General features: G+C 42.0%; 1 protein-coding gene across 1 annotated transcript in view; it reads right to left on the reverse strand.

The window, feature by feature from the left end:
- Positions 1 to 24909, reverse strand: part of SEZ6 (seizure related 6 homolog) — a 268918-nt gene that overhangs the window by 5628 nt on the left and 238381 nt on the right. Inside the window, exons 12-13 of the mRNA XM_066601545.1 lie at positions 2847 to 3038; positions 173 to 367 (exon numbers count right to left, since the gene is read on the reverse strand). Coding sequence (XP_066457642.1) covers positions 173 to 367; positions 2847 to 3038 — 387 coding nt within the window. The remainder of the gene's footprint in view (positions 1 to 172; positions 368 to 2846; positions 3039 to 24909) is intronic.

Here is a 24909-nt window from a genome sequence, read left to right on the forward strand (position 1 = left end):
AGTTTTGTGTTGTTGAAATGTATCAATCTGGTGATTCATAAACCTTAAAAGAGCTTCCAATGTCAATGTGAAATAGTCAGTGCCAAAAGAAGATCAGGCTGTACTCCCCCCTGCGCACGTATGTGATTTGGCTACCTTATGTGTTATCGCATCTACTTGGTACCTTCATTACCTTTGCAGATCGGTGGGGAGCTGCTCCATTGTGATGGGTGTCCAGGAATGCACTTTATACTGTGTTCTCCCATTAGCATGTATCCAGAACTGCAGGAAAATCTCACGGCATCCCCTGGTTGGTACGCCCTTCTCTCCGGCTCCTGACGACCATTTTCCGGGGTCCCTGGATTTCCACACGGCTCATATTTTTCAGCTAAGGATAAACATTATAAAATAATCAGCTTATCAAGTATGAAATTCTGGTACACAAATAGCATTTAAAATTAAATGAGGAAGCCTTCATCTGTTCACCACGTAAATCTAAAGTTACTCTATGCATTTTAGCCTTTAACCCCTTAAGGACTTAGCCTTTTTTTCTATTTTGTTTCATTTTTGGTTTTTCTTCCCCACTTTCACAAAATCCCAATTCTTTTATTTATCCATCGAAGTAGCTGTCCGGGGGCTTGATTTTTGCTAAACAAGTTATATATTTCTTAATGGACCAAATAATGCCCTGAAAAATGTATATAGTTTTTTTTTTACTACTTTTAAAAAATAAAATATCTTTGGAAAAATAAAATTATTTACTGCCGCCGCCTTCCGACAGTGGTAAGTTTTTTTATTTTTCCGTCAACATAGTTGTGTGAAGGCTCTTTTTCTAAAGGACATCTTGTAGTGTCTATTGATACCATCTTGGACTACATACAACTTTTTTTATTGCTTTTGATTTAAATTTTTTCTTGGAGATGGTGTAACCAAAAAAAGCACAATTCTAATGCTGTGTATTTTTTTTCTGACAACATTCACCATGCAGGATAAATAATGCATTACTTTGATAGATCGGACTTAAAAAAAAAAAAAAATTGTATTACTTTAAAAAAAAAATAGTTTATAAAACTTTTTCAAACTGAGTTTCACATTCTTTTTAGTCTCCAATAGGGACTTGACCTTTTGATCATTTGATAGTATTACATTATACCACATTCTGACAATCAGTCTATCAAACCATGCCCAAATCATGGCTTGATAGGGAATCTTCAATGGCAGCTATAGGGGCTTTCAGAAGGCCCCCGACAGCCATGGCAATCGAACAGCACCCCACAATCTCAACACAGTGGTTGGGCATGGGTCGTTTAGGACCCACAAACTCAGATTGAGGAAAAACAGTCAGCACCCATATGGAAGAGAGCAAGATCAGCTCCCGATCCCCCTCAATACAATTCTCGCTTGCCCAGGATGTAATTTACGTTACGGAACATTAAGGGGTTAAAAGGCTACAAGGAATTCTTTTAAATGGCTTGTACCAAGATTGACTTTTATTCTCTAGCCACAAAAAGTTTGTTCAGTGGGGGTTTTACCACTGAGAGCACCCCTGATCCCGAGAATGGGGGTTCTGTGTCACCCTCTTCTTGTCACTACAAGCTCGCTGTACCCACCCACAGTGAGAAGGAGGTTGAATTCAGTGACAGTTGAGCATTTGCAATGCAACTCTATTCATTTCAATGGTGCTGATGGAAATAGCGTGGTACAAGTGCTTGGCTATCTCTGGCAGTCCAACTGAAGATGAATAGAGTATCGTATAAGACTACTGCTCCCTTCAGTCTCCTCATTGTTAGGAATACAGTGAGGCTGCAGTATAAAGAAAAGAGGGACATGAGACTGCAATTCTCGGGATCAGTGTTTTTTTTTTTTAACAGTGAGACCTCGCTGAACTGACTTTTTTCACCTATTTTGTGGATAGGTGATAAAAGTCAATCCTGTATACCCCCTTTTATAGGAATTTTCACACACTTGATGGATGACAAATGTATGACCACTGATACACCCATCAATCACTAGAATGGGGGTCCTGATTTCCTCTTTCTTCCACATTTAACAACCCAGCACTGTACACCTCTGTTTTGAACCCCCTCATAAAGACTGGATAGGAAACATACTCAAATTCGTCACCACAGTCATGCAATGATGGCAAGTGGGGGACTCAGAACCGCCATTCTAATGATCATGTGGGTCCCAGTGGTGAGGCCCCAGCGATCATACATTTATCACTTATCATGTCTTTAGTGAGAATGTAATTTAAAGGGATCGTATCATCAAGTTCATGCTACCTGAATAATGGGCAGCATGAACTCAGGACAGGGAAGCCTGTTGCCCTCGTGGGTGTTTTCTGAAATGCTGCAGTATTTTAGAATAAATATAACTTGATTTTTGACTTGGAGCTGAGTGCCGAGTCATGGGGGCGGCACTGCATCGGTCTCTCTCCGCCCGCTGCATGCAAAGTGGCAGCTCTCTCCTGTCCCTACACAAAAGGAGCGGGCCAGAGATCTCTTCCGGCCGCCCGTCTACATTCACAGTAAGCAGGAGCTCTTCATAGATTAAGAGACTCTTGCTTACACTAAGTGAGAAGCCGCTCAATGAGCTGAAATGTAACAACTATCGACAACTGAGCGACTTCTTGCCCAGTGCCCCGATGGGAACCGTGTGTACACAGGCTGACGGTCGCCCATAATCTCTCATTTGAGTGATCATTTGGTTGACTATCAGCCCATGTAAAGGTACCTTAAAACACCCATGATCCCTGGTTCATGCTGCTTGTGGTTCGGGCATAATGAACCTGGTGACATAATCCATTTAAGCAAATATTAATGATCTGTCAAGACTATGAGTCTAAAGTTTAATGCCATGTGACTTACGGACACATTTCGGTGCACGGTCGCTCCACTTGGGTACTCCGGCTTGGCGGTTGTAGCAGGTTACTGTGGTGCTTCCTGTGAGGACATAGCCTTTGTCACACACATATCGCACTGTGCTGCCCACTGGGAACTTCGCGTTTGAAAGTATCCTGCGACTGTGAGTTACATCACCGGGGTCCGAACAGGACGTCACTAGGGAAAAAATACAGAATATTGTAAACTAGGAATAGGTATGGGAAAATAGTGTGTGATTGGATTAAAAAATATAAGTGTATATAGTACAGACAGTGCAAATAAATTCCTGATGACCCGTGAACACATATGAATAACAGCAAAGTACAAAGTCTGCATTATGGAGCTGTAGGGACTTTGTATACCACTGTACATTGCCTTGATATAGTACCATATTCCTTGCTAGAATGCTATAATATGTCCTGAGATGTAACATGCCACATTTTTTGACAGATCCCCTTTAAATCCATAGGACAAAAAAAAAAATCTGTATCTCTTTCTATGAAAATGAGTGATGGAGTAATGCTTCGGCAGTAGTTATTCTATGATGAACTTGGAGGATCCATAACAAAGTCATATGATCTAGGAGATGCAAACATACCTACCACATTTTCTTGGTGTGTAGCAATTGCTAGCTTTAGGCCTCATGCACACCGTGGCATCACAGTTCAGTAATGCAGCACCTATAGCCTACTATAAGCCCATACTCTACCTCTATGTACATCTGGTTTTATACTGTAGAAACCACATACATCTTAGCATGTCTTTACTGTATATGAATCCTTCAAAAAAAGAGTGCAATGTTCTAACACATGCTGTATTATAGAGCTATTCATGGAAGCACCATATGGTGGCACAGGGAGATCCTGTAGATGCATAATATAGCCAGCAGCATTACTGTTTGCTGAAACACAGAGCCCTTCATAAAAGACTTTGCTTGCAGTCATCCTCACAAAGGGTCCGTGGCAGATTCGCTACAAATTTTCTGTGACTGAACAATCCATTGATTACATTGAGTATTGAATTAGCTGTTCTGTGTTATATAGGGCTTCAGAAGAGAGGGATTTGGGGGTTTTGATTTCTGACTGCCCCAAAATGAGTCCAGTGCTGCCAGGCAGCAGGGAAAACAAGTAGGATGCTTGGCTGCACAGCTAGTAGTATAACCAGTAGAAAGAGGAAGATTGTGATCCTGCTTTATAAGCATTTGTTTATGTTACAGGAAAAAAAGAATGGAGAAGGAAGACGTGATGGAGACTTTATAATATATATATATATATATATATATATATATATATATATAAAATTACAGGAAGGGAGAGGGACATGATGGAAACCTTTATATGGAGGGAAGTGTTTTTATTAGGAAGCTAAACACTAAAACAAGGCGGCACAACCTGAGATTGGTTGAAGAAGACCCAAAGTAATGTTAAGAAATATTATTTTACTGAATGAGTAGTAAATGCTTGGAATAAACTTCTAGCTAGAGATGCGCGAGCGTACTCGGAAAAGCACTACTCGCTCGAGTAATTTGCTTTATCCGAGTATCGCTGTGCTCGTCCCTGAAGATTCGGGTGCCGGCACGGGGAGCTGCAGGGGAGAGCGGGGAGGAACGGAGGTAAGATCTTTCTCTCCCTCTCTCCCGCCCGCTCTCACCTGCTCCCCGCTGTGACTCACCTGTCAGCCGCAGCGGCACCCAAATCTTCAGGGACGAGCACAGCGATACTCGGATAAAGCAAATTACTCGAGCGAGTAGTGCTTTTCCGAGTACGCTCGCTCATCTCTACTTCTAGCAGATGTGATTGGAAAACCAACAATACATGAATTCAAACTGCCTGAGATAAGCATCTGTTTAACCTATGACAAAAAGATCAAGGATATAATATAAGGGCCGACTATATGGACCACGTGGACTTATTCTGCCATTAGTTTTCTATGTTTCTACATAAAAATAAAGTTGTTTCTGCAGCATGCTCATGGATTTCTGCAAGCCTCATTCCCATGAATGGGACAGTTTGAGGAATTTCTGTAACCAATCTGATGTGTAAATACACCATAATACATAATTCACAAATGCAAGTTTGTTCATCTTGATTTAATAAATATATTGATTGGTCTATTGCTTGGAGAGGGTACTGGTTCTCATTGAAGAGACCCAGTTGGTGCATGAATAATGATGTTTATGCAAAGTTCCATGGGAAAAATATGCAAATTAATTAATGTTAGATAAACTATAAAGCTCTTCCAAACAAGGAGTGCCTCTTTTGGAGGAGTCTGTTGTTCAAGGTGTTCAATTCTAGTATGAATTTTAACAAAGAGACCAGTAGGGGGAGCTGTGGTCACAAAATGGAGAAACAAATTCTTATTTCATTCCATAATAGCAGAACTGATTTTGATTGGGTTCTTTTAAAATGTTTTACTACATCATTTTATTGCACCTTTTCATCTTATTATTAATATGAGAATTCGAGTTTCAGCATTACTTTTTTTTCCATTTTATTTATTCGAACACTGACAATTCATTTTAGAACTTTTATATTTGTTGAATTTGAAGCACATTGAGGGAAAGTTATCATCAGGGCAACAGTATTCTGGCAACTTTTCTTTCCCATCTTCAGTTTAAAGATGCAACAAATGTAGCAATTATTGCACAATGTTGATACATTTGTTGATAAATATGTCTAGAGATGTGAAGTCACTTTGTACACCACCTGGTTACTGGAGTGAGATTGCATCACATTTGGTGACTTTTTAAGGACCTTTGACATGGGACTGTAAATTCTTCATCAAAATCCGCAGGTTACCTATAGATTTTGACGTGGAATTAAAAATGGCTTCAAACCTGCTTACAATTCTGCATGAAAATCCAGAATAATGTGCAGATTTTGGTGTGGTATTCCACAGCTGCATTTCTGGCTACGTTCTGTGGCATAATTCCATTCCGGGTGATAGGTTCCTTAAAGAGTTGCATGTCCTAAATGTCTCTATGAACTCACTCTACTCAAACCCAATCCTCTATTCTACACACTTTTGAAAAGTGGAGGAAGAGATGTAACATCTGTTCTTTTTGGTGTAAATCAATAGTAAATCTGTCTGAAATGATTTGTACCAAAAAAACAAAAAAAAACAAAGTTGCAACAAAGTATACACCTGCATGATAATCACTGTTTGAGCCTCAGCAGATATCAGTACAACTGCCAGATAGTAACAGTGATATCAAACACTCCCATGGTAAAGAGCTTGAACGACAGGTAAAGTTTAGAATTAAAAGGATTAAAGGGGTTGTCCCGCGAAACAAAGTTGGGTTATACACTTCTGTATGGCCATATTAATGCACTTTGTAATATACATCGTGCATTAAATATGAGCCATACAGAAGTTATTCACTTACCTGTTCCGTTGCTAGCGTCCCCGTCTCCATGGTGCCGTCTAATCTTCAGCGTCTAATCGCCCGATTAGATGCGCTTGCGCAGTCCGGTCTTCTTTCTTCTGAATGGGGCCGCTCGTGCCGGAGAGCGGCTCCTCGTAGCTCCGCCCCGTCACGTGTGCCGATTCCAGCCAATCAGGAGGCTGGAATCGGCAATGGACCGCACAGAAGACCTGCGGTCCACCGAGGGTGAAGATCCCGGCGGCCATCTTCACAAGGTAAGTCAGAAGTCGCCGGAGCGCGGGGATTCGGGTAAGTACTGGACGGTTTGTTTTTTTTATGCCTGCATCGGGTTTGTCTCGCGCCGAACGGGGGGGCTATTGAAAAAAAAAAAAAACTGTTTCGGCGCGGGACAACCCCTTTAAGAAGTCTGCCTCAAAATAATCATTTTGAGGAGGATTTATAGTCAGGGGATTTTTTGACATCACTTTTCTGCCATACTTTTTCCTTTCACCTTTAAAGGGGTTGTCCCGTGCCAAAACCTTAAAAATTTTTTTTGCCCAGTCCCCCAGTTCCTCAAAGGGAATACCGTAACCATGTGTTACTTTAAAAAAAAAAAATTCTCTTACCTGGATCCCCTTTCAGCAACTTTTAAAAATCTTCTCTCCAAGATAGCGCCGCTGGAATTCTCCCACGGTGCACCGCGGGTCTTCTCCCATGGTGCACCGTGGGTGTTCTTCTGCAGTGTGCGCTCCACTGCCGATTCCAGCCACCTCATTGGCTGATCGGCACCACATGGCGGAGGCGGAGCAACGCGATGACGCGGAGAAGAGGACGGCCGAGGGAGGAGTCAGGACGCAGCTCGTGCGGACGGACCCTCCTGGAGAAGATTCGTCTCTGCGCAAGCGCGACGGTTCCAGCGAGGAGAAGTGGACTGTGGTCAGAGGCATGGCAACGGGGACGCCAACACGGGGGGGGGGACCCCCTGTAGGTAAGTATATAACTTCTGTATGGCACATATTTCATGCACGATGTATATTACAAAGTGCATGTATATGGCCATACAGAAGTGTTTAGCTTTACTTTAATTTGTGGGACAACCCCTTTAAATAGGTATTAGGGTTGTGGAGCAAGTTTTCAAAAATTGCAGATATGAAAGGTGTTTGGTCCACATTTCTGCGCAGCTGGTTATGGGTATAATACAAGTAACGATTACCTTCTTATCCCGCCGTATTTATGAGGTTTACCCATATCACTATTCTCCAATATTGCCTCTGTATCCTTGCTGATATGCAGCTTGGAACTATTTTACACGATTACCGGCTCTGAACTACCTTCAAGTGTGTGTCCCTGCTAAGTACTGCCCTACTATTGGTCAGTAATCCGGTCCCCAGGGCTGAATAGAAAAAAACCATCTCTGGTCGTTCCTCCTGAGCAAGCCCGACCTGTTGTGCTAGAATGCCTACAGGACTTATTCAGGGGCAACCTGGGAATAAACACTTCTGAAGTGCCAGGAGAAGGTGATGGTTTTTAGAGCTACAGGCACAAAATCCAAAGCAGAACCACATTGTAAACTTTTAATTAGTATTCATTTGACAGTAACTTTGTGTCACCAGAATACTCTTTTAAATATGTCTGGGGATGTTGATTCACTTTGTACACCATCCACCTACTGCAGAACGACTGCAACAAATGTAGCAACTTTTTAAAAAGACGCATGTGTTGAAAACCTCCTGTCCAAGTCACAAGCCATACCCCCTTTTCCAGACACTTTTGAAAAATGGAACGAGAGGTGAAACATCTGTTCTTTTTGGCACAAATCAGTAGTAAATTTGTCTAAATTGATGTGTCACAAAAAGGTGCAACGTACTCTAGAATTTGGACTCAATGCCTGTAATTAATTTTTCCCCTTTGTCTCTTATTATGGGGAAAAATGGATTTCCTCTGATGACGATTTTTTCACTAAGGTCAAAGTAGTTGATGAAGAATATATTGAAGAGATGATTACAACTGATCCTGTGTTATTGGTTTGTTTCTGATCTGTTGCCCTTTGATTTCACTGATACAAGTATACAAAATGTATTGTGACGGATCTGGTTTTCTACAGGACCCTGACAGAACCAATTTAAATTATGCCTGGAAGTGATTTGTATACCATCAAAGTGAAAGGGATTGGTTGCTGTAACTGTCGTGGCCCATTTTTTTAACCCCTTACGGACAAAGCACAGTAAGTTTACGGCATTTGCTCGTGGGCTTTAATCCCAGCTGATAGTAAATATACAGCATGGGATTAAAGCTCTGGCAATGTATCAAGAGCAGGTCGGGTCTTCGGCTATGAGCCACAGCTGAGGACTGGGAGAAGTAAGTAGAAGAGTTTTTTTTAACTGCTGCTTCCTTCTCCTTTACAGGTTACATAGTGCTCAATGAGCGCAATGTAGTGAAGAGAGAAAGTGGAAGTGTTACTTCCGCTATTCGACCCAGCAATCATGTGATCGCTGGGTGCCCCCTGTCACAGCACAGCTGCAGGGTCTTAAAAACTCTGATCAGCTCTGTTAATGACTACTGTTACTACAAAGGGATGTGTTCTCCTGTAACCAGGGCTCCTTATGGATGCTCCAGCTACAGTGAACAAGTGTGAAATTTAAAAAAAAAACAAGACAATGTAAATGCCCCCCAAAGGTCTTATATTACGCCATGGGGCCATAGATGTTAAAAAAATAATCACAAAAATAATTAAAAAAAAAAGACAAAAAAAAAAATATATATATATATACATATATAAGAAAATGACCCACCGCTGACGCCAACCAAAACCGTTGCCATATGCACCCTGTAATCTGAGACTATACAAATTATATATAAAAGCATCTGAAACCAAATGAGGAACCCATTTCTGTACTTTATTTTAGCGCAAATATACTAATTTTAAAAATAAACAACTATAAGTTAGGCCGCCTGCAGACGAGCGGGTCGGATCCGGCAGCGAGAAATCTCGCCGCGCGATCCGACCCCAGAGCCTGCAGGGACGAGCGCGTACTCACCCGCGCCTGGCGGCCCCGGCTCTTTGATGTGCCGGCTGCCGTGCAGCCGGCGCATGCGCAGACCGGAGCCGGCGGCCAGGTGAGTGCGTGCCCCGCAGAAAATTAGAACATGCCACGGTTTGTTTGCCGCGCGAGATTTCGCGCGGCCAAACCGCGGCCGTCTGCATAGGAGTGCGTATTGTAATGCACTCCTATGCAGACTTTCAGCGGCGGAAATCCCGCGGGAAATCCCGCGGCGGGATTTCCGCTCGTCTGCAGGCGGCCTTAAAAAACAAGTTTTTTTTAGCTGTTTACCTGTAATAGAACTACAAAATGAAAAAAATATGTGAAAAATATATAAAACAATAGATCTATATGTCACAGAGGAAAAAAACATTGTACAAATAATTTTAGTAGCTAAAGAAAAAAGAAAATAGGGCAGTAAAACCACCAATTGGGTAAAATCCTAAAGGCGTTAACATATGTCAGTCATTACCAACTAAGCCAATCATGAGTTGTTATGACGTTGGGGGGGGGGGGGGTGTATTTCTATTGCTGCGTCATTTGGGGTATATTTGTACTGTGATGATGTGAATAAACCAGAAGCGTACTGATCTAGACAAGCATTGTGTTAGTGTCAGTTACTTAGCATGCATGCACTTCCCATTGTAACCAATTTGGAGCAGTACAGTGAAATCAGAGAGAAACCATTGCGTTTTCATAACACAGTGGATTCTGCACCCACATCTGCTCCATTCTGGAATTGTACTGAATGTTATGGAAATTCATACCGCAGTTAATACGGTGTAGATGTTTCTGCACGCAGATTTTGAATTCTGTGTAGCAACTAACAAGTATTGATATATGCCAATTCTTGATGTGGTTCCTACTGCAGAAGTATAGCGTGACGTCCGGCTTCCATTGACTACAATGGAAGCCGGACGCGTGTATTCCCGCGGCATTTAGAACATGCCACAGTTTATTTCACGCTGCGGAATTCCATAGCATGAACATTGAGCTATTGGGTTCAATAGAACCTAATAGCTGCAGGGCAATGCCACGGATTTCCACTGCGTACAACGCAGCAGAAATCCGGTCGTGAGCATTGTCCCTTACTATGTTTTAGTAACTTTGTACAATATAAACACTTTCATTTACAAAGAGACTTTTTTTTACCACATTTGAAGAGAAGATTATTTTATTCAGTCAACAGAGCTGTATGAGGACTTGTATTTGCAGGATAAGGCCTCGTTTACACGAGAGTACAACGCATGTAGAAGTTAGCCGCGCACTAAAAGCGCGATTATTAGAAGCAACTAAAACTCCCAGCTGGGTAAAAAGATAGGACCTGACCTATCTTTGGTGCGCTAAGCGCAAGAGTTTCCATAGACTCCTATGGGAGATGGATAACAAGGGTGTGTGGGGGGAGCGTGACAGTGTGGTCAGGCAGCAAAGAAAGCAAGTAGGATGCTTGACTGCATAGCTAGAGATATAACCAGTAGTAGAGGGAAATTATGATCCCGCTGTATAGAGTTCTTTTGAGACCACATCTTTACTGTGTTCCTTACTGGAGACCTCACCCACAGAAAGGCCTCATGCACACGGCAGGTCCAAATTCCGCCACCTGACCGCGGCGATTGACCCTCCGTACCTCTTCGTCGGCGTCCACGCGGAGCTGTCTTCTTCTGGTATCTCTGTACTACGGATGGTCCGCACAGCTCGCAATTGGACATGCATAGTACATATTTTTTAAAACTCCTGTCTTTACCGTGGAATCCAAGGCCTGTCTACAATGTTGGATGGCTTTCATTAACTTAACCCCTTCCAATCCACTGTCTGACATCTGAAGACATTATGATTTAAGGCTGTACAGCTCTGATGTTGGAAGACGTCCGTCGGGGTTCTCTTACTGTATATTGCCAGCCACTCTGCTGTCAGAGCCTATCCAATGCGTCACCTCATACAGTACTGGCTTTAACCAGCAGATAACGCCGTTGTATAATGTCAGAAAATGAGTAAGCCCCTAGGAAAATCAGGATATAAATTGGATTGGAAAGAGTTAAATGGAAGCCGTCCGTGCGGGAACCCAAGGATAATGGATCATGCTGCAATTTTTCATCCGCAAGCGGAAAACGCAATAATTTTTCACTTGAGTGCATGAATAATAATTTTTCCACAGCATGCTATGGAGGGTTATTGCTGCAGAACCCGGAGGCGGATGCCCACAGCAAAAATACACCCGTGTGCATGAAGCCAGCAAGACATTGATAACACAGGATGAGTCCAAAGACGGGCTACAAAAATGGTGGAAAGTCTTAACTATAAGACATATGAAAAAGAACTTATTTTGTCCAGCCTTGGGGAGAGAAGTGAGATGGAGGACATAAAGGAATCCTTTATATATGTTACAGGAGGAGAGAAGGGAGAGGGGGACATGATGAAAACCTTTATATATGTTACAGGAGGAGAGAAGGGAGAGGGGGGGCATGATGGAAACCTTTATATATGTTACAGGAGGGGAGAAGGGAGAGGGGGACATGATGGAAACCTTTATATGTGTTACAGCAGGAGAGAAGGGAAATGGGACATGATGGAAACCTTTATATATGTTACAGGAGGAAAGAAGGGAGAGAGGGGGACATGATGGAAACCTTTATATATGTTACAGGAGGAGAGAAGGGAGAGGGGGACATGATGGAAACCTTTATATATGTTACAGGAGGAGAGAAGGGAGAGGGGGGACATGATGGAAACCTTTATATATGTTACAGGAGGAGAGAAGGGAGATGAGGGACATGATGGAAACCTTTATATATGTTACAGGAGCAGAGAAGGGAGAGGGGAACATGATGGAAACCTTTATATATGTTACAGGAGGAAAGAAGGGAGAGAGGGGGACATGATGGAAACCTTTATATATGTTACAGGAGGAGAGAAGGGAGAGGGGGACATGATGGAAACCTTTATATATGTTACAGGAGGAGGGAAAGGAGAGAGGGGGGACATGATGGAAACCTTTATATATGTTACAGGAGAAGAGAAGGGAGAGGGGGACATGATGGAAACCTTTATATGTGTAACAGGAGAAGAGAAGGGAGAGGGGGACATGATGGAAACCTTTATATGTGTAACAGGAGAAGAGAAGGGAGAGGGGCGGCATGATGGAAACCATTATATATGTTACAGCAGGAGAGAAGGGAGAGGGGGAGCATTATGGAAACCTTTATATATGTTACAGAGGGAGAGAAGGGAGAGGGGGACATGATGGAAACCTTTATATGTGTTACAGGAGAAGAGAAGGGAGAGGAGGGCATGATGGAAACCTTTATATATGTTACAGGAGGAGAGAAGGGAGAGGGGGGGCATGATGGAAACCTTTATATATGTTACAGGAGAAGAGAAGGGAGAGGGGGACATGATGGAAACCTTTATATGTGTTACAGGAGGAGAGAAGGGAGAGGGGGGACATGATGGAAACCTTTATATATGTTACAGGAGGAGAGAAGGGAGAGGGGGACATGGTGGAAATTTTTATATATGTTACAGAAGGAGAGAAGGGAGAGGGGGACATGATGGAAACCTTAATATATGTTACAGGAGGAGAGAAGGGAGAGGGGGAACATGATGGAAACCTTTATATATGTTACAGGAGGAGAGAAGGGAGAGGGGGGACACGATGGAAACCTTAATGTATGTTACAGGAGGAGAGAAGGGAGAGGAGGACATGATGAAAACCTTTATATATGTTACAGGAGGAGAGAAGGGAGAGGAGGACATGATGAAAACCTTTATATATGTTACAGGAGGAAAGAAGGGAGAGGTGGACATTATGGAAACCTTTATATATATTACAGGAGAAGAGAAGGGAGAGGAGGTACATGATGGAAACCTTTATATATGTTACAGGAGGAGAGAAGGGAGAGGGCGACATGATGGAAACCTTTATATATGTTACAGGAGGAAAGAAGGGAGAGGTGGACATTATGGAAACCTTTATATATATTACAGGAGAAGAGAAGGGAGAGGAGGTACATGATGGAAACCTTTATATATGCTACAGGAAGGAAGAAGGGAGAGGAGGGACATGATGGAAACCTTTATATATGTTACATAGAGGGAGAGGGTTATGATGAAAACCTTTAAAGGGGTATTTCGTGATTAAACTATTGATGATCTATATTAAGTCTGCCACTTGGGATCCCTGCCTTTCAGCTAATAGAAGAGGCCACAGCACTCAAGTGGTCTCATGACCTGAGAGTATCATGGCGTAGAATTGCGCTGTAATACCAGGCACAGTCGGTATACAATTATTGGTGCTATGCCTGGTATGGACTGAAGTGACCATGGCGCTCACGTGAGTGCTGCTGTCATTTTAAACAGCTGATCAGCATTGATCCCAAACTGCAAATCAATACTAATCATCTATGGATGACCTGAGGATAGGTCATTAAAAGTTTAGTATCAGAAAACTCCTTAAAATATGTTAAAAGTATTAATAATGTTCAGGAGGGAATATATTTATTAGGAGGCTAAACACTAGAACAAGAGATTACAACCTGAGATTAGTTGGGGCAAAATCAGAAGCAACGTCAGAAAATATTACTTTACTGAAGGAGTAGTAGATACTTGGATCAAACTTCCAGCCGACGTGGCTGAAAAATCAACTATAAATGAATTCAAGCTGCCTGGGATACAGTAAGCATAGACCTATCCTATATTTATAGACCTATCCACCAGCACCAAGGCATCTAAATGACACCTCTAACTATATTGCACAATTCATTATAATTTAGCTTCTTTTTCGCTGTACAGTTGAAGATTGAAATTGAATAAAGAAATAGTACCGAAATGGACAAACCAATAAAACACGATGCGCTAAAATGGCTAGAATAAACCTAGATGTGAGAGAAATGTGAAACGATTCAGTACAAAGTATCACACTGTGTCTTCTCTGCCGACTGCTTAAGGAGAAGCTAAAAGATTGATACATCCAGGCTATGGGATCAATAATATTTTACTGTATTTGTCTCCGGTGTGCTCTGAACTCTGTTGTTTTATAAGGTTGAAAATTAGGTTTTATTTGGCACAGAGTCTTCTCGCTGCAGATGTGCAGGTGGCTCGGCGTTAAACTATACAGATTTATCTTCCTTCATCGTGTTGCGGCAGGCCGCTGGTAATCCTTGTTTAAAGGGCAGAATATATCTACTGCATGCATCATTCATGGCAGCCGGGGGGTGAGAGGTCACTCGAAATAACTTTTAACAGTTTCTCATTGCTGGGTAGGAGATATAAGTGTGGGCTGTGAATATTAGGCTGCTGTACCGGGCGATGGAGGACTGGAGACGTAGGCGTTGTATCGCATTTTGTTTTTGGAAAGCAGATAATTAGATTGCTTGCACTAATGAATTATAGAAACAACATGGAACTGATTGGCATGTTATATTTAACTCTAGAGATGAGGAAATTTGCACTCTGGTTTTTTTCATTGTTTGTTCCAAATTTTAATTGCTGATTCCTCCTTAAAAAGCGTTTCCTCCATTAATATGAATCCGTAATTTTCTTCTGTCAAATTATCAAGTTGTTGGAGTCGAGTTGCTTTTTTCTTGCAGTTATGTCGGCTTCTAGGAACGCTGGGTGATAGGGTTGCTATTTAGCTTTCAGTCCTGATTGCTAAAGCTGTTCAGATATGCAATGTATATTATACACCGGCAAACAAATATGCCCCAACAGAAGAGTAACAAGATATACAAAGTTTATTATGAAAACTCCTACGGTACATAAAAGATGCACATAAATGTGAAAAATGTCTTAAATCTGAAATGGATCAAATAAGTGACTAATCAGTGTAATACATAATCCAATAACAGCTTTTTGAAGAATAATTAGTATATATTTTTATGATATATATGCTATATAAATTTAAAGGGCTTCGACCAAAATAGCAATTTATCTCCTATCCACAGGATAGAGGGAATCTTGCTGGTCCGGGGTTTCTCAAGACCGGGAGTCCTAGGTCCCTCATCCTCCTCACTGCAGCTTTACTGCACCCCCCCGCAAGGGATGAAATGCAGCAGTGGTTGTGCAATAGCACTAGCGCTCCATTCACTGTCAATGGAACTGCCAAAATACCGTAGCCACTGGCGTAACTATAGGGGATGTAGGGGGTACGGTTGCAACCGGGCCCACGAGCTTTAGGGAGCCCTTAAGGCCTTTCTTCTCTATAAAGCGAACTCAGTACCATAAATAAAGCATTATAGTTGGGGGCCCTGTTACAAGTTTTGCATTGGGGCCCAGGGGCTTTAAGTTACGCCTCTGAGCGGAGCGACACCCGCTCAGGTACTTCCATCCCTCCCATTTAAATGAATGGAGCACTGATTACCCATGCTCGGCCAACGCTTCATTCTCATTTAAATGACCCCCACAGTCACAGCCAGAGGATGACAGGGGAGTCCTATTCTGCAGACTGGCCGGATTCTCAGCAGTGAGACCTTCACCGATCAGAAAGTTATCCTCTATCCTTGTTGACAGGGAATAACTTGCTATTTTGTTACAACCCCTATTACTGTGTAATATAATTATACAGTATGTACTATATAATCATGTTGTACACTATACTTTGTAACATTGTGCATCAGTGTGTATCAGTGCATCGGCCCATCTACAATGGTGCAAGGAGCATTAACAGTTGTGCAATGGAAGAACGGTCTATTGAGTGATGAACTGTGCTACTCCATCTTCAAATCAGATGGACATAACTAGGTGTGGAGGAGTCTGTGAAACATTTTTCACCTGAGTGTGTTGCGCCGAAAGTTAAGTACGGCGGAGGTCCCGTTATAGTCCGGGAATATGTAACGAGGCATGGTCTCGGACCGTTGGTTGTAGTGACAAGAACCATGAACATGGAGGTGTACTTTAATACTCTAGACAATAATGTGCTGCTGACACTATGGTAATACTCTGGGAATGGTCAACAATACTTCCAACAAGACAATGTGCCTTGTCACAAGTCCAACGCTGTTTTACGTTGTTTTAAGGATGTGGATGTTCCATGATTGGACCGGCTGCACAGAGTTTCAACCTGAACCCTACTGAACATCTTAGGCCCAATGCCCACGGACAAAAATTCCACGGCGGGATCTCCCGCAGAATTTCTGCCGTGGCACGCTGTCATAGGATTGCATTATTTTATGCAATCCTATGCCGACAGCCGCGATTTGACCGCATGAAAACTCGTGCGGTATTTAAATCGCAGCATGTCCTATTTTTGTGCCGGCTCTGCTCCGCACATGCACGGCTGTGCGCCAGCCGGCACATCGCAGAATAGAGGGAGAAGACGCCGGATGGGTAAGTATGAGATCAATGCCAGGGCATGGGTCGCATCCCTCTGCAAGAATCTCGCAGCGGGATTCTGACCTGGCCATGGGCATGAGGCCTTAGGCTGCATTCCCATGAACGTATAACGGCTCGGTTTTCACGCCGAGCTGATATACGTTGTCCTCGTGTGCAGGGGGGGAGGATGGAAGAGCCAGGAGCAGGAACTGAGCTCCCGCCCCCTCTCTGCCTCCTCTCCGCCACTCTGCACTATTTGCAATGTGGAGAGGCGGGGTGGGGCGGGGCTAATTCTCAGAACTTAGCCCCGCCCCTGCCCCGCCTCCTTTCATTGCAAATAGTGCAGAGGGGCGGAGAGGAGGCAGAGAGCGGGCGGAAGCTCAGTTCCTGCTCCTGGCTCTTCCATCCTCCCCCCCTGCACACGAGGACAACGTATATCGGCTCGGCGTGAAAACCGAGCTGATATACGTCCGTGGGAATGCACCCTAAGGATGAAGTGGAACATCAGGTCAGAAAATATAAACAGCATCCATCTTATTTGGGGGAACTCGCCAGACATTTGCAGGATGAAGTGTATCAGACATTAGTAGAAATTATACCAATGCAATTAGAACTAAAGGAGCCCCACTGAATATTAACATATATAGTGTTAATGATAATACTATTTTTGATTTCCATTTGGTAGGATGATCAGTGTGGGTCTGACTAATGGGATGCCCTGAGATCACAATGATTTGGATGTGATTTCATATAGATCATATAAAAGGCAGCTTCCTGTGATAGTGTTTTTCTTTTATCTTGCATGTTTTACTATACTTCGTTTTGATCAGTTTTTACTGTATGAAAATCCTATATCTCTTTGAACAGCTTCTGTTTTTTCACAGTAGAGACCTGCAGCCAAGGACATTTATCTGGGTGGAATAGGAACGTAGAATACTTTTATTTTAGTATAGTAATTTTTTTTTAGACAATTTTGCTGCTTGTGCTTCTTGTTCTTTATGGACTTTATATGCCGGTTTGGGCGTTTTCATGTCTTTTATATCTTTGTTTTATTTTTTTGTGCTTCATGTTTGTTCATGAAGATGTTATTTCTACTTGGTGTTAATGTTAGTTATTTTTAATGATATGTGTAGGAAATCAAGGTAAGTGATGGGGGGCCCTACCTTGCCCCGGAGCCTCTTTGATTCTAGCCCTGGCCCTGTTCCAATCCTTTCTTATCTCTCCATAGGCTTATTTTTTTTATCTGTATCTCATATAAATGACATATTCAGACAGGACACATACTGATTCCCAATTAGATAGAGCACATCCTGAAGGGACACTGAGAAGGTCTGATCACCAGAGGGATATCATACAGATAGGCTGCAGCAAGATGAAAGCAACGCATGGAAGAACTTCAGAGTGATGAAAGAGTACAAGCAGGTGAAGTGACGGGATGTGAATCTACATTGAAGATAATTAAGCTCTCATTTAACATCAACAGATAACACTGATTTGGATCAATCAACGTCTTTAGACTTCTAAAAATAAGCCTAAGCAGGGGTGTGTGTCGCAGCGTGCACGGGAGCCGTTACACAATATGGGGCTAATTTCACCTTAACATAATGACAAGGTGACAAGAACCTGGAGCCCTTACATACTGCAGGCTACAAAGATGCTTAAAAGGAAGAGCATACATCAGAAAATGACCCAATGCTTAAACCAAGTTTTTACATTAAACAGCTTTAAAAAAAAAAAAAAAAAAAGGTTGATAACTTTTTTTTTTTTTACTGTTTCTCTACTATAATCCTAATATCTTGCAGCTTTTACTCTGGCACTATGGGTCCTTTTACACGGGATGACTGTGGGATGCTTAAGTGCCCAACAGTTGTCCCAGTGATTTTTGCTCTGGTGCTTTCACACAGAAGCAATAATTGCTCAATGAATGGAGGCAGAGTGATCCGGAGATCGCTCTGGCCACCTGCCTCCATTCACAGTAGACAGGCAGTCATTCACTGGCTGCTTACACGGGCCGATCATCGCTTGATTTTTATGCCTGCACAATCTGAAGGACCAATGATGAACAAACAAATTACTGTTCGTCATTCAGTTTCTGGCAGTGCTTATACTGAAGAATTACACTGGGGAACACAATTTTTGGTAACTGAGATGTTAGGACGTTTTGGGGGTATTTTGGGGTCTTGGTTTCTGAAAATGACACTAGTTTTTCTCCATCAGGTCTGCTTACCAAGATATCACATATGGTCATATAAATGTATACATGTAGACATATTGTACTATACATGTAATGACAGCCAATCAAAAGCTGAAGGTACAACAATAAATCCCAAGAAGCCTTGAACACGAATAAAACAAAAGTTTCTTCCTTGGGATGTCAATGAAACTACATTTGAGTGATTTCCTGCGATGAGATGTTCCTGGACATTCGCGCTGAATGTTTCACTAGTAGTCGGCCATCATCTATGTATCCCATCGTCCGCAGTACTGTTCTTCCACAGTCACCAGTAGTCGGCCATTATATGTGTATCCCATCGTCCACAGAACTGTTCTTCCATGGTCACCAGTAGTCAGCCATCATATGTGTATCCCATCCTCAACAGTACTGTTCTTCCATGGTCATCAGTAGTCCGCCATCATATGTGTATCCCATCCACCGCAGTACTGTTCTTCCATGGTCACCAGTAGTCAGCCATCATATGTGTATCCCATCCTCAACAGTACTGTTCTTCCATGGTCATCAGTAGTCCGCCATCATATGTGTATCCCATCCACCACAGTACTGTTCTTCCATGGTCACCAGTAGTCGTCCATCATATGTGTATCACATCCTCTGCAGTACTGTTCTTTCACAGTCACCAGTAGTCAGCCATTATATGTGTATCCCATCATCCGCAGTCCTGTTCTTTCACAGTTCTTATTTCCTGGTGAGATCATCTTGTTCCTCACTTACATCACCAAGACAATCTAGAAATCCATCCAAAATGCGTGCAGGTCCTGCAATCTGATGCTCATGTTATTATACTCAAGTGTTCAGAAACAGAAGTGGGCCTATTCTCCACAAGTTCACCGGAGTTAGTGGCCTTATAGTTCCCAAGGAAATGTTTTACAACTATACAAAACAACCACCGCACACGAGCCTCAAAGTTGTGCACCGAATCTTGGAAACGCTGGTCTTCCATGAGTTCCCGGATTTGTGGTCAATCAAATTTACCTGATTTTACCAGAACTCCAGCACTGCAAAGGCAACACTGCTTACCAGAGAGTCACCATGCTGTTGCTTCCTTCTCTTAAGGAGAGAAAGTACTGTAAAAATACAAAAACAACATAAAAGCTACAAGCAGATGGCGTCTTTAGTTTAGATTTGAACCTAGGACCCAGACCTGGAAGCCAATAGTGCTGAACCACTAAGCTTCTTCTTCTTTCTTGCTCTTCCTGCTTCTTTCTGGGTGGGAGGAGAAGAAGGAGAAGAATATCTTCTCCTCACCTTTTTCTTCTCCTTCCTAACTTTCTTCTTCCCCTTCTCTTCTGGAGGAATGGGGAAATAAAAGAATCGTAGCTGACTGGATAGCATTGTTGCCTTGCAGTGCTAGGGTCCAAGTTCAAATATGACCAAGGACAACATCTGCATGGAGTTTTTATGTTCTTCTTGTGTTTGTGTTTCTTCTTGCTCTCCTCCTCCGCAGTAAGAAGAAGTGAAAGCTCAGTGGTTAACATTGTTGGAGTCCTAGGTTCAAATCCGACCAAGAACATTATCTACATGGAGTTTTTTCAAAGTTCATGCAGTACTTGTCCATAGTGGGATCAGAATCTAGAACCTCAGCACTGGAAGGCAACAGTGCTATCCACCGAACCACCATCTTCAAGACAATACCACCACCATGTTCATTACTAGTTTTAGGTTGTTTTATGACATTCCGTTTCAGTATTAACTAATTCCCACCGAACTGAATTTTTTGACAACGTTCTAGTTTCAGAGTAAAATGAAGATGTATATGTCAGATTATCCCTCCACTTAAAAGTTTGTATAATTAGTATTAAAGCCGAGGTAAAGTCAGTGAGAATATAAATCTATGATTTTACTGGAAGAGACAAAAAAAGCATTTTTTTTTAATCACATATAAGTAATAAATTAATTGTTACAATTACAATAAATGTACCAGCGCAACATGTCCGTGAATAATGAATAATAGGAAGGGCCATGTTATCTAATAACATACTGTAATATGGATTTTCAACACTTTGTTATAGTAGAGTGGTAAATACTTGACATCTCCTAGATTTTTCACCAAGGACACCCCCACCTCGTTGCCATAGATTCCAAACACTTTGAAAGGTTGTCAGTGATGTCATTTCTGTGCAGGCGCTAATTATCAATCTCTTTCACTATCTTCTCTCCTTTGTTCTTTTCACAAACTAATTACGATGTTGTCATTAGTCAAAGAGTTGGAACTGACAATAATTATCTAATAAGATAATGATTTTCACAAAGTGCTGTTATAAAGGAGCGAGAATGTAAAGTTTTTATTTTGTTTAATTATTTTTTGCCCACAGGCAGATGCTGAATGTGTTATAATAAGCACAGATTTTAGAGACGATAATTGGGTTATGTCGGCATTCTTATATGGCTTCCTACAAATATTGTCTATATAGAACTATGTTGGTTTTTGCAAATGTTATTAAAAAAAAATAGGATCCGCGTCGCAATATAAATTGTTATTACAAATAATGCAACATGATACTTATTAGAAATTCTTCTCGCACTTAGATCGTATTTAAATCATTTCTATCAGCACATCAGTGCATCCAGAGAATATACAGAGTTACATAATGATGTTTAAAAACATCTTTACACTCACCTAGTTCAACTAATTATCCTGCAGTGTTTATCCAGAAGAAGGCAAAACAACAACCCCGGGAAGGTGTTGCGCTTTGTCCTTTTAAAGCTGGCCATACCCATTAGTAGATGGTAGTGTCATGGCTCACTGGCCTAGCGGATTGGGACCAAGGTGATGACATGGCGTCATTCCCAACCCACTTGATCCACACGCCGGTGCATGCACAATGTCATTCCAGCATTGGATGCCAACATGGGTACTTCTCTGTTGGTGTGTGGATGGTTTGGTCAGCTTGGAGGAATGTGTCCTAGGTGATCAATCAGCACTTGTCTGTACACATTTATTCCAGCTCCTACTCATTTAGAATGCCAGTTATATTTCTAATCTGAAGGTGTTTCTGGTCAACTCAGCAGCTCCTGTTCTGTCGACTGTCGGATAAGTTTGTTTGCTGTATAGGATATTTAGGGTATAGTAACATCTGACTCCTGACTTATTGCTATTTCTGCATTGGCATTTTATCTAGCTCATTGTGTGCTTGTTTAACATCTATACCACATATATTGTTATTGATTGCAGCAAACATTAAACTTGTTTTCCAACTAGGGAGAGTCAGGGTCGCCCTTATCAGAGCGAGTGCTCTGCTTTTACATAGAGTCTTATTGCATTAGTAGGTTAGGGTCAGATTTCCTGTTCCCCTACAGATTTTCTGTTTCATTCTAAATATTTTGTGATCTCCACATTAGTATATTGTGTGTGTATAGCCATCCTTTTAGGACAACAAATTCTGTTTGATCTGGAAGAGCTGTTTAGCAGCCAACTCAGACATAACAAGTCGACTGCTAATTGAATAACCATTGAACGAACGATCATCTGCTCAACGTTTCTTACACAGGGGCAGGCATCCGCATTTTACTTCATTTTGTAAGTCATCACTGTTCAAACTGGCCAGACACGTGCAATGACACTGGGCGACGGATGAAGGATCTTTCTGGGATCGTTGTTTCAACAAAAGTTAGTTTGTGAACTAAAGATCTTTCTTTGAATTAAATTATTGGATGAAAAGATTTCAAACATGGGCAACTTCTTTGAAGATTATGCTGGCTTATCACTGGTCAGCTAAAACAATCATTCATAGTTAAATTGTCAAACAGTCATTTTGGTTGAAATTGTCCCTTTTCATCAACTTTGGTCCAATATCTATGGGGACCTTTTAGAGGAAAAACAAATCCTCTGTATCTCCAGATATAGAAGTGAGAATTTAATACAATGAACCCCTTCAGTGGCAGGTTTATTATTACCATGTCAGCGCAGCAAGCCCCAGAGATTTTCCTGTGGTAATTTGAAGTGGCAAACGTGTACAGTGGCACAATAACTATGTGTACTGGGCAGCATTTCAGCACTAGAGCTGTCCACGGAAATCTTCCAGGGTTTATCTGCATGGTCAGTGCAGCAAGCCCTGGAGATTTTCTGAGTGTGCCACTAAAGGGGTTAAAGAGGTGAAGACAAGCTATCACTACTGTATATGCGCTGTTAGGGTATATAGATCTCATTGAGGAGGGGTCGCCAGTTTAAGGTCACCGTCTGTTAACCAGAGTGGACAGCCACTAACAAATAGCAGATCTCCCTTAGGCTGACATGACACACCCGTGTGTTAAGGACCTTTTATATCGGCAAATGATTGGGAATAAACATTTGTTTACCTTTTTGCCTGCTTGTGTACTACTGCTAATCAGCTGACAAACAAGATTGTATCTTTTATGTGACACCAAAATGTATCTGATGTCCACAGCACATTTCATTGTGTAAGCAGTGATGTACTGACAACAACAATGGAACTATATGTGCCCAAATGATCATTTACTATTGATAACATATCCTCAGGGTAGGTCATAAATAGTTGATCAGCCGTGGCCCAATGCATAACTCATCGGGTGCCTGCTGACAGTGTAGGTATACACTGGGGTCTGAGCGGAAATCGCTGCTCCGACACCTGTGTAGTGGCCGTTGCTTGTAACTGCAGATGCAGCTCCCATTGATTTCAGTGACTACTAAAGCTTCAGTTACAAGTGCCAGCCACTACACAGGGTCCAAGCAGCGGTTTCTGCTCCAACCCTAGTGTATACCATTGCTATCAGTGGGTAACCAATCAACTAATCGGCCAAGTTTCTGAGTGGTGGGTCTCAGCCAATCAATTTTTGATGACCGATCCTGAGGACAGGTCATCAATAGTATTTTTGTGGCTAACACCTTTAAACTTTCTTGACCTTTTTTGACAATACTTTTTAGTCCTTGAAGAAGACTTGAAGATGTGATCCTTATGTTACTTACATGTATGTAGTGCATTCTACTGAGCAAGTGACAAAAGTGTATTAAACGCTGTGGAAGCCATTGCCTAATAGGGTAAGGTACATAACAGACACAAAGGCCTTTGCCAGGCTTCCAGCTGCCATGGAAACCCACTGATACCTTGCGAGAAGGAGCGTGCTTTGTCAGGAGAGGCTGTTCTGTGCTGCAGACGGCTTCTCCCCTTCACAGCGCCATTTCCCCTGCTAGACCCCATGCACTGTCAGGGATTCAGTGCATTGGATGTACAGTTCAGTATGTATGCTACTGTGCATCATGATGATCGCCTACTTTCTAGAACGTCTGTGGGAAACTACATAGCTCTATCTAAAGCTGGAAGGACCAGTGAACCTACTAGATCACATCCAATCATAGGTAAGTTGTTCAAGAGATCCCTGAGAAATGTCTTCCCTCATTCCCTTGACGTGACCTGATCCCATTATTGATGCTAAATATACAGAATTCCTGTAGAGCGGTAATAGTCTTGTGTAAATATAGCCTGATTTTGTGTAATTAATAGCATTTACACATTAATCATGTTTTCTAATATAATTAGTGTGAAAAAGAAACATAACAAAGTATAATTTGCAAAACTTGTGCCACCGATGTTAATCTAAACTCTTTAAGTGCCTTTGAAATGAAAAGCTTGGAGTAATTGTAGCTCCACTGGACCAGGGCAGCGCCGCTTTGATGCAATTTTCTGCTACAGGAAAGCAGAGTAGTTTTAGCGGGTAGGAGTAAGCAGGGATGTAGCGGAGGGTTAGGTGGGTGGAAAGCATATTTTCAGTTAGATGAGACCAATTAAAGCTCTCAGGCAGCCTAATTAGCCGGTAGATTTCTCTTTCATCCTAACTTCATTCAGGTCTTTTTTTTTTTTAATTCGCAGATGTGTTCATTAAAGATGATTTTAACTCTTCTCCTTCCTTTTTCTTGAGATAAGCCAGAAGTTCTTTTTATCCCAGCGCTACATAGTATCTTCTGCTATTGTTCTGTGCTAAATCGTGAACACCCTGACATGGGTCGCTGCGTTCACTCTGTGGGTAGATTCATCTTGGTAATCATGTTAAACTGGATTTAAATCAAAATATGTTTTCAATCAGTATCAATTCATAGCTGCATAATTGCCTCAGTCAGGTGCTGTGACAGGAGGAAATGAATCA

Source organism: Eleutherodactylus coqui, chromosome 4, assembly GCF_035609145.1.
Source record: "Eleutherodactylus coqui strain aEleCoq1 chromosome 4, aEleCoq1.hap1, whole genome shotgun sequence".
NCBI classification, from domain to species: domain Eukaryota; kingdom Metazoa; phylum Chordata; class Amphibia; order Anura; family Eleutherodactylidae; genus Eleutherodactylus; species Eleutherodactylus coqui.